Genomic DNA, 13808 nt, shown 5'->3' with positions numbered 1-13808 from the left:
TGGGGAAGTGGAGTCGTGTGTCTGCCAAAGGGGAGTGGTACGACGATCGTGGTCGTTCTCTACGCGAACAAAGAGGTGTAACGTGGGGGGTACGGTGTGTCGGGCCCGGGTGGCGAAGGCGAAAGTATGCCGCGTATATAAGGCGACGAACCGTCGGCAATCAGCATCCAGTTCACTTCTGGACGCACCTGGAATATCTCGAGAGCAAAAATGAGAGTCCTGGTACGTGAGTGACACGCACGCAGCCGAAACGGGGAAAACGGACGATTATCGGGCCGCTGTCCGAGAAACAGGGGAAGGGGGGATGCAACCGGGGGTCGAGCAGTGACCAGAGAGACACGGTTACGCTTGCATTCGTGTATTCGCGCAGTGAATGATTTCTATTTCGCGCTGGTGATCCGCGACTACAGTTTTGTAGTTTCCGCATAGTTTGTTTGGGACGTAGATTCGCGTACAGTGATCACGTCGTAAGAGAGTTTGAGTCTCTGGTTCCTTGAGAATTTCTTGAAAATCTTGATAAACTGGAGTCTGATCGATGGATCAAGGGTATTTGACAGTCAAACGACTTAGCTTCTTCTTCTTCTTCTTTCGAGACTTTCGAGAAACCCGAAATCGTTCAGACGTGATTCGTTCCGCAACCGGTTTCCACGAATCGCTTTCGTTTTCGTACGCGGTCGAGTCGACGACGTAATCCAGACGCTAATACTGTTCTAACTGTGGTTTTCCAGGTCTACACGACAGCGATCGCTTTGTTGGTCTCGTGCACATGGGCCGAGGAGAAGACGGCTGAGAGAGCGGACGCTTCTGCGGAGGACAAATCGACGAAGAAGCAGGAGAAACGGGGCCTGTTGGGTCTCGGTTACGGCTACAGTTACGACGGTGGCTACGATATCGGAGCTGGTGGACACGGTGGCCTGGAACTGAGCGGCTACGGCGGCTACGGCGGCTACGGCGGCTATGGCTACGGTGGCTACGAACACGGTGGACACGAACACGTGAAGACCGTGACCGTCGTCAAGAACGTGGCTGTTCCATACCCCGTGGAGAAACACGTGCCGTACCCCGTGGAGAAGCCAGTACCAGTCCCCGTGAAGGTTCCAGTACCGCAGCCTTACCCAGTCGAGAAGCCCTATCCAGTCAAGGTTCTTGTCAAGGTTCCAGTACACATACCGCAACCGTATCCCGTGGAGAAGAAGGTCCCATATCCGGTACACGTACCCGTCGATCGTCCGTACCCCGTCAAAGTTTTGGTACCGCAGCCCTACCCCGTGGAGAAACACATACCGTATCCGGTGAAGGTACCGGTGCCACAACCGTATCCGGTCGAGAAACCAGTCCCAGTGCCGGTCAAAGTTCCGGTCCACGTACCAGCACCCTATCCGGTGGAAAAATTGGTCCCAGTGAAGGTCCCCGTCGACCGTCCAATTCACGTGCCAGTACTGAAACCGTACCCGGTGCACATCGAAAAGCCGGTGCCGTACGCGGTGGACAGGCCAGTGCCGGTTCCAGTCAAAGTACCAGTCGACAGACCGTACCCAGTCCCAGTTGAGAAGCCAGTCGCTGTGCCGGTGAAGGTGCCGGTGCCACAACCGTATCCGGTTGAGAAGCCAGTACCTTACCCGGTCGAACGACCCGTTCCGGTCGAAGTTAAGGTCCCGGTTGACAGACCGTATCCGGTTCACATCGAGAGGCCGGTGCCATACCCGGTCGAGAAGCCTGTCCCCGTTCCGGTCAAAATACCAGTCGCGGTTCCGGTACACCACGACCACGGTTACAGCAGCGACTGGGCCGGTGGCTACGGTTATCATTAAGCACGTACCAATCGTGTCGGTTTTTGATTGCCGTTTGAACAAACATCGTGTCAGATGGTAATTACACGCCGGCGACATCAGGCAATCGACAAGCAGTTTTAGGTAACACATTAGGAGAGAAAAGGAGAAATGAAATTCATTGACGAGACAGTAGGGAGAGGGCGGTATTCGATGGCACGCGTCGATCCACGTATTCCTTCCTTTGTATGTACCTGGATCGCGACGGGGATGGACTGGGTTAACGAAGACACACGTCGCACCAGAGGCCGGTCCCTCCGAGGTCGATCGTACCGAGCCCCACGAAACACGGCGACGACGCGCGTCACCGATACGAAAAAGAAACCGAGAGATTCATTGTTCATCGAGCCCGTCCTTAGCGATTCTTCGTTCGACAAACAACTCGCTTATCTCACCTTCTCTACTTTATTTTTGTTTTTTTTTCTACCGAAATAGCAAAATACATGTATTTTTGTACGAATTATAAATATTAATAACGTAAAGAATATCGAGCCGGCTGCGTTCTTGTTCTTTCACGATCGTTCTCGACCTTTTCCTCGCACTCCACCGTCACGATCAGTTTAACAAAGTTTCCTTCATTTCTAGTTTCATTTTCCGGCGTTCCTCGGCCCCGTTCCTAATCATTAACTATTCCATTACGATATTTATCGTCGACGATCCCAGAAACAATTTCACTGTTCTCTGTCGATCGATGCTCCTCGAATCGTCGACAAACGGCGGGACTGTGGGAGAAGACATCGTGTCACGATCGAATGCGCTCGCTTTCCACGCGACGTGTTCCCTCGATCGTAGGGACAGAGTTCGCCAGATTCGCCGGTTTCACTTTCGCGTTTGGAACTTTCTTCGAGCGTACGGCTGGCCACGCGTGCAGGTGCGCGAAAGATTCGTGCGCTCTATGGCGACGACACGCGAAATCGGATGGCAGAGCTACGACCTAGTTCTCTCGCTGCCAACACGGCCTTGCCAAATCGATGTTCTTGATCGCCCCTTGCCGTCCATGTGTCCTCGTAATTTGCACCGACGTGCAGTTCGTTGCTTTTCGACCCACATCTACTTTCCACGGAATCACCGCGGAGTACTCGAGAAAAGATTCGTGGAAACGCGACTCTATTGATCTTTCTGTCTGTTTTTCTTATTTTTTTTTCTGTCTTGCACGTTATATTATACACACGAATCATTCGTGTGAGTCGATTAATGTGGCTTTTGAAACTACACGATCACGTTTCGAAAGCTTAATGTTCCGCAAAACTCATACAAAGAGACGTAACTCTTATCGCATATTACAGAACTTTCGCTTCACTCCTCATTATCCAGAAACGAGTATAACCTCTTTCGACTTACATCATTTTTTTTTTTTTTTTTTTTTTTTTTTTTTGTATCGAGCGTACTCTACTGTTCTTTCTTTTGTCCGCGAGTTTCTTTCGAGCCAGCGAGTTTCGAAGCGAATTGAAAAATAACGGCACGTGTGCTCGCTTGGAGAAACACCGTCAAGGGGAAAGTGATTATCAAGAAGGCAGGAAAGTTCGACGGAAGCACCGGAAACTTTAGCAACGATCCACCGGCAACCTTCAATTACCTTCGTTGTGCGTTCGTTAAGCAACCCCGATGGATCCCTCGACTGTATACGATTTCAATCTACGCTGCACCACGTAGAGAACTGGCTGGAAACGCAGCAGCGTTTTATTTTATTTTAATTAACGTTCAGGGAATCGCGCACGTGGCGGCCTGTTTCACTAGAATCGTTAATTGACGTCGTTAGCTTGGCGAACGTATTCTCGGGGCTTGAGCCAGCCGACCGTGTCAAAGGATCACGCCCACGACTTATTTAATTCTTTCACGGCTAAATTTGCAACGCGGTAACGACTGGGAAAAATATAATGTTCAAAGTTCAAACAATTTGGTGCTTTAAACGTAAAATGTAATTTGCATAAACGTAGTAATAATTGAACAATTTTTTTTCTATTGAAAGAGGGATGAAAACACTCCCTCCCTTTTCCTCTGAGAAAAAGTCTTCACTTTTCACGTTATCCTGAATATTTACGAAATTGAATGCGATATGAATGTGAATATTTACGAAATTGTACAAGCTGCAGGAAGAGTTGTATTGTTTTTTATTGTCTGTATACTGATCATCATAATATAAACTAGAAATCTCTATTTGTATGTATCACGCAAAATAAAACTTGAACATGTTAATAGACTTGTATTTTGATACACGTGTAGTTGTCTATTTCATATGTACTCGTGTATTAAAAACTACACGAATTAAAATACGAATATTCATCAAATATTTTGTATTTTTAATATATGTTCAAAATCATGATCTCTGATGCAGATCGTAAAAAATAATACAACTTTTAATTCAACTCTTTTCGTATATCTCGAGTTGGGATTTTCTGTAAGTATTAGAGATGCACGTCAGGCATGGTTGTACCAATTCAAGAACATGCTTTGTCAAATGAACAAAAACATTCGATGGTTCCTTAAACTGAAATACGTACTATTAGACGCAGGAAAGTTCTCAGTGACAAAAATTTCGCACGTATTTATTTAATGAGAGAAGTCAAGGTTTTCTTGGAGAGGGTTTTTCATTCCCCAAGATCCAGGTCTTTCAGCAGAAAAAAAAATTGTTCCGTTCTCTTTGCAGGCAAGAGGGAAAGTTCAAACAAACGACAAATAAAATCGTAACAAACAAAAAAAGTGTATCAAGGTTACGACAAATGAAAGTAAAATGTCGAATTTTTTGGTGTAATAATATCCAACGAGTTGCGCTTCGACCCACTTCGACCGTGCCCAAGCACAGTTACTTGACTCACGAGTCGTACACTTCGTGCTCGTCCGTCGAACAAGTCAGCAACTCTTATGCAATCTGTGCCGCACGCGACTTCGATCGAGGCTGAAAGTGAGAGAGACCTCCCCTTTCGTACGAAAGATCGTCATGGGAGAAAAACTCGCGCCTTTGTGTCTGACCGGAACGATCGTGTTTCCCTTTCGCGTCTCCTAACTGTGGGCGAGGATTGTTTCCTTTGGTGTCTTGATCTTTACTTTGGTTTTCATGTGTTTTTTGTTCTGAATAATTTTTTTTTTTTTTTTTAATTTACCAAATGCATAGAGTGGTCTATATAAATTTCTATGTCAAATGAATTAGGAAGAGACTTGAATTTTAACTTCTGCAACGCGTTGTCGAGGCAGTTTCGCAAACTTTTACTTGAAACGAGCGTCGATAAAGCAGCTGCGCGATTTTAACGACGATCGGTACATTCATTTTATGTGAGTTTAAAAATTAATGAATTAAAAGAGGAATTGAATTCTTAAAATTTAAATTCATCGAATCGAAATTGTATCGCGGAGATCAAGGATCGCAATTTCCGAATAATGATTCGATTATTGTCTGAGAATATTGAGATTAACCAACTGTGGGAAACAGTATCGGCTGCAGTTACAGTAGTTAATTCGAAATGAGACTAGCAACGATAACGATATTCAACAAATCAAATAATGACTAGATTTCAATTCGAGATAAGTGGCGCCATGACCGGAAATTCAAATTGCTACACATTGATCGTAATGGAACTTTAAAAGTATGGTAATCGGTAAATGGTACTTCAACGCAGAGTACAAATGTTTTGTTTGGCATGCGCTCATCGAAAGTGAAGAACGATGCTGACGATGCGGACTGTATAATTAAACTGTGCACTTTTAATTGAAACTGTTTTTTCCTAATTGTTTGGAGCATCTTTGGAATATCTTGCGTGTTTTCACATCGTTATTCTTCATCGATTTCTACATCTTCACTTCTAATTATAGTGATTAGAATGATCCATTCTTGTTTTATACGTGTTAATTGAAGCATATATTCTAACAAGCGTGCTCCATGAATGGAAGCAGTTGTTTACACTTGTTAATCTTGATGATGCTACTAAAGGTAAAAAGAAAGTTATTTGCGTATCGACTTTAAAATAGAGTTCTTCTAGCGTGCACTTTGAAAATTCAAAGATCTTGGATCAGAATTGTGATCTGTTTAATCTCGATAAAGTATTTGAATGATCGTAGATCATTCGATGATTTTTGTGAATTACATGTTACGTAAAGATGCGTGAAAAACTAATTTATGGATTGTGATAAGAACCGACTATTATGAAATAAATATTTCAATTATTAATTATCATCGATTATTCAATTTGTCAATAAGTTCATCTCTATCGGAAAAGTTATTGAACTCTACTAATTTTTTACTATCTTATACTTTTTATATAAATATTCAGGTTAATTCCGAGTCTTATCAGTATAATTATGACAGCTGTGTTTCATTAAAAAACACAACAGTTATTTTTCGAATTTATGATCTTTTTATCATATGAAAATACGAATAAAAGTTCCCCGAATTCTATACAAAATAATATAAAAATTAATTCTAAATTTTACCAAAATAATTATGGCAGTCGTGTCTGATTAAAAAAAACATAATCTTACATAAACTTCTCATCGTATAAAACTATGAATAAAAATTCTCTGTACACCAAAAATTAACGTAAAAGCATAAAATTACTGCAAAATTCCTTGCTTCTTAAAATATTTCAAAATGCATCTATTCTGTAACTTTCATATATATATGTAGAAAAATTCCTTGAAATGTTTCCTTTCTACACAAAAGAAGAATTATTACTCTCTCCTGAATGATGCGTGTTCTGCATCTTAACAAGATGTATGGGAAAAAATCTGCATGCTCGATGCACCGAGCATGACAGAAATGATACCAAAAAGCAGAAGAGGATCAGAATCCAGCCACGGTTCCGTGATCATCGCGTGTCCGCTGTGAAATCTTCGTCTATAATAGTCGCAGTTTCAAGAATCCACGTTTTCACCACGGCCAATGTTTGGTTCTTTTTCTATTACGTGTATCTTCGAGAAGGACTGTCCACTGTTTTCTCGATTATGGTTACAACCGCGATACTGTCTCCACAGACGCAGTCCATGACCATGAAAGTTCTCTACGATTATTCATCTGCGACTTTCCGCTTGGTACCCGGAAGATCGTAAAGCTGATTGCAACTCGATCCGTTTTAATTTCTCCCCTTTCGATACGCTCGATTTAACATTCATTGACAGCCAGCGAGTTCTATATTATGTATTACGAGTTATTAATTTGAAAAGTTCTAGCGCTTAGTCTCTCGTGTCAATTCTATTTAATTTGCCAATTACTGATAGATTTCTGAAGTGAAAATATTACTCGATATCGCATTAGATTTTAATTTATAACTTAATAATTAATTTTATTAATTTATAATTTAGTGTATTAATTTCTTTTTATAGACTCTTGGATTAGGAATAATTCTGTTTATTTTATGATGTTTTAATTATTCGAGACCATTGATTTTCTATTAAAATTTCAATGTTTCATTCAACTAATTTAATGTGGTAAGACTAGTTTTAGCAAATTTTCATATTAGGAGTAATTTTTTCTATTTTATCGCTTTCAACTCAGAGTCTCAATTTTATAACTTAAAATTTAGTATACTAAATATAATTCTCACTACGAATAATTTTAGCAAGCTTCTTGAAAAATAGTAATTGCCGTGTATACGCGAAAATCTATCTATATTAAATGCAATTTTTACTATGAATACATTTAGTAAATCTCTTTTGAAAAAGAATTATTACTATCCTACACTTTTCTCCGTTGACTCAATATATATATTATAATATAATATAGTATAATATAATATAATATAATATAATACATATTATATTATATTAATAATATATGTATTAAGCAGGATCATAATAATTTTTGTATAATAATTTAATAATTATATAATTTAATAATATAATAGTATAATTTAATAATTTATATATTATACATTAGGATAATAATAGTAGGATAATAGTAGGATAATAATAATTTATGTATTATACATTAAGTAAGATAATAATAATTTTTTTTCAAGAGAGATTTACTACTATGCCATACTTTACTACTACACTACTATATGTATATATATATATATAAAAATGAAAAATCTGAAAATAACACTGTGAATTTCGAACGATGCAACACGAGTTTCGTTTTCAATTAGAAATCCCACGACAGATCAACCGGAGAATCTGAGAAGTCAGATGATCTTTCGCTTTCGTTTTGTGCGTGACTGGCATGGAGATCGATCGCGGCTAGCGTTCTCGATGGAATGCTCTCCAAGGTCGCCACAACAGGGAAAAAACGTTGTCGCAAAAGGGCGTGAAAACATCGAGACCGGACTTGGCTGGAGCACGTTTGCCAACAACCGATATCACTTCATTATCAGATGCTGGATGGAACACAAGAGTCAGATTCCTCCTGACCGGGTTATTATCTGGATGAGAGTTTCACTCTCTAAAAAACATGCGAAAGCGAAGACGCGTCCCCCGTAAATCCCTCAGCCTGTGCACAAACTTAAGATGGAGGAACGTCTATATAAAAGCTAGTACATCCACAGGTCTGATTTACTTCTTTCTAGTTTGGATCGTGCATCGAAGGATTTTTAAAAAGTTAATAAAATTACGAAATCAATTCACCTCGTTCTCGTTCGGATCGTGCATCACTGAATTCGGAAGTTAATAGAATCACGAAATTAATTAATTTTATTAATTGGTCATCGTCGAAGAATCTTTACGTATCTATTAATAAAATGACAAAATTAACTTGATTTGCTCAAATTTCGTTAGTAAGACTGTCTAAAATTTCTGTTTATATTAAATTGTACATAGAAGAATCTTTGGAACCTAAACCAGAAAATTTATTTCCTTCATTCTAGTGTGATTCGTGCAACGGAAAATGTTCGAAAATTAGTATAACAGAATTACAAAGTTAATTTATTTATTTATTTTTTGTTTTTTAGTTTCTATCGTATATCGAAAGATCTTCGAAAGCTCAAGTCGATTTACTTCGTTCTAGTTTCGACCGTGTATCGTAGAAAGTTAATAAAAGTCAATAAAAATCACAAAATTGACGTACATCATTTTAGTTTCGATCGTGCGTCGAAGAATCTTCGCTACAAGAACCACAAAAATTGATTAACTTCTGTCTAGTTTGAATCTTCAATCCTGAAGATATCAGGATTCTACAATGGTAGGTGCAAAAAGAAAAGTGAAAGAGACGAGTACCTGAATCTGTATGTATTTGACTAATTGCTTGGTGATAACGTTGAAAAGTGAATCCGAAGAATACTACGATTTTCGTAAAGAATTCATTTGTTCCATTTGCAGAGAAACACAGCGATCTTGGTGATACTCATCGTGGCAACGTCGTCTGGATATCACGTCAATTCGAAGCAAGATTCGATTTTTGAGAAAAGTTACAGAACTACGAATACGCGACCGCAGACGTACTACAAGCAAGAATGGAACGATCATGTTGCCAAAGAGAAAAGCTGCAGAGCCTTGGAAAAGATGGATCGGGGATCAAGATCGACGGAATCCGTCGAAAGAATGTGTGCGTAAATCTCGCAGTAGTAAAATCTCTTTATCTGAAAGTGTTCTTACACTTTGTATGAAGCGAAATAAAATTAATTTCATTAAGATACTAAATTAAAGTGAAACTCCATAAAGAATATTAACAGCTTTTGTACAAAGACGTTCAGACATTCCACACAGACTGTCTGCTACGTACAAATAATAAAAAGTGTTACGTTTATTTCTTCGACAAATAGTAAATTGTTTATAAGTATATTACACCACAAGATATAATTCGAATAAAAATTCTAGCTCTTTTATAGAACGTACAAAGAGTTCCATGAACGATTTTGAATTTTCAACGCCAGTTAAACCGGCAAAAATCTTACACGAAAATAATGATTTTAATAAAAAGATCCCTTATACGACGACTTTCACAAACGATTGTATATTTCCGCGAGTACGAACGTTAATTAAACCAGATCATTACAGACGATCCGTACGACGAGTTCCTGGAGGACCAGCAAGCAGAAGCAGGGAGCCTCGAAGACATCGTCGTCAACAGTGACTTCAAAGAAGCTCTAAACGGCAGATATTCCGTGTCGAAACCCGACAAGATACCAGAGGACGGTCAAATTCTAGGTCACGACGTGCACGAGGACGTGCACAAGATGGTAACCGTGGTGAAGAAAGTGGCAGTTCCCTATCCGGTCGAAAAACTGATACGATACCCTGTCGTGAAGAACATACCGTACCCCGTTAAAGTCCCCGTAGCTCAACCTTACCCAGTCGAGAAGAAAGTACCGTACCCAGTAAAAGTCTTTGTCAAGGTTCCAGTAAAAATTCCGAAACCGGTACCGGTGATCAAGGAAGTCCCTTATCCGGTCCAGGTGCCAGTCGATCGCCCGGTGCCTGTCAAGGTTTACGTACCGGACCCGTACCCGATCGAAAAGAAAGTTCATTACCAGGTGAAGGTGCCTGTACCCGAACCGTTCCCTATCGAACGAAAGATTCCAGTAGCGGTGAAGGTACCAGTGCACGTGCCCCAACCGTACCCCGTGGAGAAGGTGGTGCATTATCCTCTAAAGATTGAAGTCGAACAACCGATACCGGTACCAGTGCCTAAACCATATCCCGTACCAGTTTCTAAACCCGTTCCTTACCCGGTTGACAAGCCAGTGCCTGTACCAGTGACAGTCAAGGTACCACGACCTGTGCCTGTGCCCGTTGATAAGCCTGTCCCTGTCAAAGTGAAGATCCCGGTGCCAGCACCGTATCCTGTGGAAAAGGAGGTACCCTACACTGTTGAGAAACCAGTACCAGTACCGGTGAAGATACCAGTTGACAGGCCTATACCTGTACACGTGACGAAACCTGTCGCTTATCCAATCGAGAAGCTTGTTCCTTATCCGATCAAGGTACCCGTTGAAGTACCAGCTGAGGCAGAAGGGGCTCATCATCACGGTTGGAAGTAACGAATAGGATGTGAATAGCAGGAGGGATGTTTTAGGATAATTTTGGAGTTAATGGTATAAATACAGGGGTGGGCAAATACGGCTCTTTGTTGAGTTAAGTGCGGCTTCCAGTGAAAATTTAAATCCGTTTTTTCTTTCTATTTTTTCGGAACTTTTTTTCACCGAATCTTGTTAAATTGGCCAAGTAACTAATATTAGTAACATTTCTGCTAATAATAGTAGAATATGTAACCATATTAATTAAATTAAATTTGAATTTGTGTATTGAATACTGTAACTATGGCTCTTTACGACATGTCTGTCATTGACCTGATGCGTGTCCACCCCTATAGTTGCCGGACGATTCTTTTGTACAAATACCGTGAAAGGAGTTTAGTTATTTAATTCGAGGTATTTAAAAATTATTTTCAGAATTATTTTATTGTAGGAAATTTAAATGTATATTATATGTAAGAATATATATGTAAGATACGTAGTATAGAAATTTATGGCTTGTTAAAGAATGATGAAAAGAAGGATCAGAGGGTGAAATAGATTTTATTTAGGTTCATTATTTTTTAATTTTAACTTGATTGTAAGAATATGAAAACTGCACGAAGTCTAAATCGGTCTAATTGTCTAATTGTGTTCTTAATCATTCAGTGGGAAACTTTAACAAAATTGTTTTGTCAAGCGTAACTCGAATCTCAAAATTTCTGTTTCGTCTAATATTAAACCGAATGCAGAGGAAGGACGCGACGTCATTGCGACGACATTGCAGCGGTGATCCTATATGCACATATATATTTCGAGATTATATATATACATATATGTATGTATTTTCCGAATGGTGCAATGCACACCCAGCATGCAGTCTCGCAAATTAAATCGTGGCACACAAAATTTCTCGTCTGCACTGAGTGTAATATACATATAATATCGAAAATGTACCAAAATTCTAACAATAATATAGAAATATCGAAACTTGTTATTTTTAATATTTTTAATAAAACAAATTTGCAAAATTCTCCCGAAAAGTTTTTAAATACGATCTTTCATTTTTTTCTTCGAACTATAAATTTCTACAACTGTAAATCTCGATTGCAATTCATATCGACAGTACCGTTTCTAACTATAGTACACGCACATTCCGCGAGAGGTTGCACGATGTAAAAATAAACAAATTTTACACTATATCCGCTAATAATTATTGATTTTCAAATACAATGACCTCCGTCGCCAAAAGGTAATAATTAATTTTACGGTGCTTAATTTTATCTTCTTAAGATTATTTTCTCTTTGTAAATTATCGTAGCGACAGAGTGTTCGAGTATTTTCCGATTAACGGCCGGAAACAATTTCAGAACAATTTAGATCAAAGATACCAGACGATTTTCTCCACAAATATAGCGATATCCAAGCCATCGATTTCGTTCCAGTCACGTTCGCTTTCGCTCCGATTAACCGCACTGATGTCCCCGGCGGTATAAATCCGTATAAATCGTCCAAGTTTAATCTTGAAAATTCCCACAATCCCCGATATTAATCATAACCTACAGATATTAATCATGACCTAATTCCGACAATGAAGAACAGAAATATCGTAATCTGTAATTTCTTTAATTTATCATCTTACTTCGGGAAACGAAAATGAAATATCGCCATATATACGATATGAATGCGGAAGACAATAGTCCGTTTGATTGAAAAATATCTCGAGATGAAGTCACGAACGAGATGGTATACCTAATCTGATTATCGAGCCAGAGGAAGAAAGCGGCGCGATTTAAAATGGCAAGATCGTCGCGGAGAACTTTTATACCGGTTTCGGTTTCACTTGAACAAGACACGAGAAACTTGATGGCGTGTGATCGATGAGGATCAGCAGTAAAAGAAAAAAGAGACGTGAGGAGACTGACTGATAGAAATACCCAGTGCGTGGAAGGCTCAGAGATCAATCAACGTAAATAATTTTACCGTTAAAAATGGCTTGTGCCGTATGAAAATGTTTTCGTTGTCAAAACGTTCAGTTGTAAATGGAAAGATTTAGTTGTAACGTCGTAGTGATTTATTGCGGATTTTTCTGCAAATTCGTATCTTTGAAAATATAATCTAAAAGATAGAAGACACTTATACAAGATTTATTTACGTACTAAATATTATATTTCATAAATATTCTTTTCATATTGTGTGTATTTTGTGTAATTTTGCATTTTTTAATTTTCTATAAATGCATAAAAATCCGTAGTCTAGTAATAATTAAACTACTCTATCAACTTTTGCATTGTTTATTAACTCTTTGAGTGTTCAGTCTATATTAAAGAATTGTAATAGATAATATTGTAATTAATACTAAATATTATAATCAATAATAATTATTGATTTACTAGTTCAAGAAGAAAAACGTATTACAATATATATGTCAAATGCATATGCATATGTTTAAAGATGAATGCATTCATAATTTGTTCTTTGATCCTCATTTCAGTATTAAATTTTTGACAATTTTAAGCACTAATTTTTAGACAGGGTTTCTTTGAGTCGAGCTAAGTATTTACATTTGTGATTGAATTCAATTATGAATAATTCTTAGCAATTTATCTAACTTGAAAGTAGACAAATTAACTTTTTATTAACGGCGTAATAAAGAATGAAAGAAACATCGACAGTTGACAGTTCGAAGGCCAAAATTGCCTTACGAAAATATAACTTTTACTCATTAAAAGGAAAGCTTACGTTAATATTCTCAGGTTTAATTATCATAACTCCGTGTCACGGAAGTAGTAATTTATTTCTGAAAATTATTATGTCGTTTATCTTATTATTTCTTGTATAATACTTCATTCTCGTACATCAATTATGCCATAGATATTACTCGAGTCATTTTCTCGTGTTTAATATTTCCTCTTGCTAAATCTAAAGTACACGATATTTCCTCGTTCGTTTCGTTGTTATTAGAATCTGTAGCAAGTTTCATTGTTACGTGTAAAGTTCGGGATTGAATTTTAAAATGTTAACGCTCAGCCGATTCAAACAAGTCCTACCTAACTACGGCTCCAATTTTTGTCTGCAGCGAGTTTCGCGATGGAAATTCTGG

At 38.7% G+C, this 13808-nt stretch overlaps 3 protein-coding genes across 5 annotated transcripts in view; 2 read left to right on the top strand and 1 right to left on the bottom strand.

The window, feature by feature from the left end:
* LOC122533058 (angiotensin-converting enzyme) overlaps positions 1–13808 on the bottom strand; it is an 80678-nt gene that overhangs the window by 36603 nt on the left and 30267 nt on the right. The window lies entirely within an intron of this gene.
* LOC122533060 (proline-rich protein 4-like) lies at positions 69–2326 on the top strand. Its single transcript, XM_043662417.1, has 2 exons — positions 69–222; positions 729–2326. The coding sequence occupies exons 1-2, from the start codon at positions 211–213 to the stop codon at positions 1809–1811; spliced, it is 1095 nt and encodes a 364-aa protein (XP_043518352.1). The 5' UTR covers positions 69–210; the 3' UTR covers positions 1812–2326.
* LOC122533067 (proline-rich protein 4-like) lies at positions 6765–10741 on the top strand. Its single transcript, XM_043662430.1, has 4 exons — positions 6765–6865; positions 8962–8977; positions 9072–9297; positions 9750–10741. Exons 1-4 carry the CDS (start codon positions 6765–6767, stop codon positions 10730–10732), a joined length of 1326 nt encoding a protein of 441 aa, XP_043518365.1. The 3' UTR covers positions 10733–10741.

This window comes from Frieseomelitta varia, unplaced genomic scaffold (genome assembly GCF_011392965.1).
Source record: "Frieseomelitta varia isolate USP_RPSP 00005682 unplaced genomic scaffold, Fvar_1.2 scaffold_493, whole genome shotgun sequence".
Taxonomy (NCBI): Eukaryota; Metazoa; Arthropoda; class Insecta; order Hymenoptera; family Apidae; genus Frieseomelitta; species Frieseomelitta varia.
The sequence above is the reverse complement of the archived record's forward strand: the minus strand, read 5'-3'. Positions and strand labels throughout refer to the sequence as shown.

Bases quoted from the DNA above. Each gene is read 5' to 3' on its own strand.
- LOC122533067 (XM_043662430.1), top strand. From the start codon at position 6,765: ATGGTTACAACCGCGATACTGTCTCCACAGACGCAGTCCATGACCATG. The intron at 9,298-9,749 runs GTGCGTAAATCT...AGATCATTACAG, and splicing joins GGAATCCGTCGAAAGAATGT to ACGATCCGTACGACGAGTTC.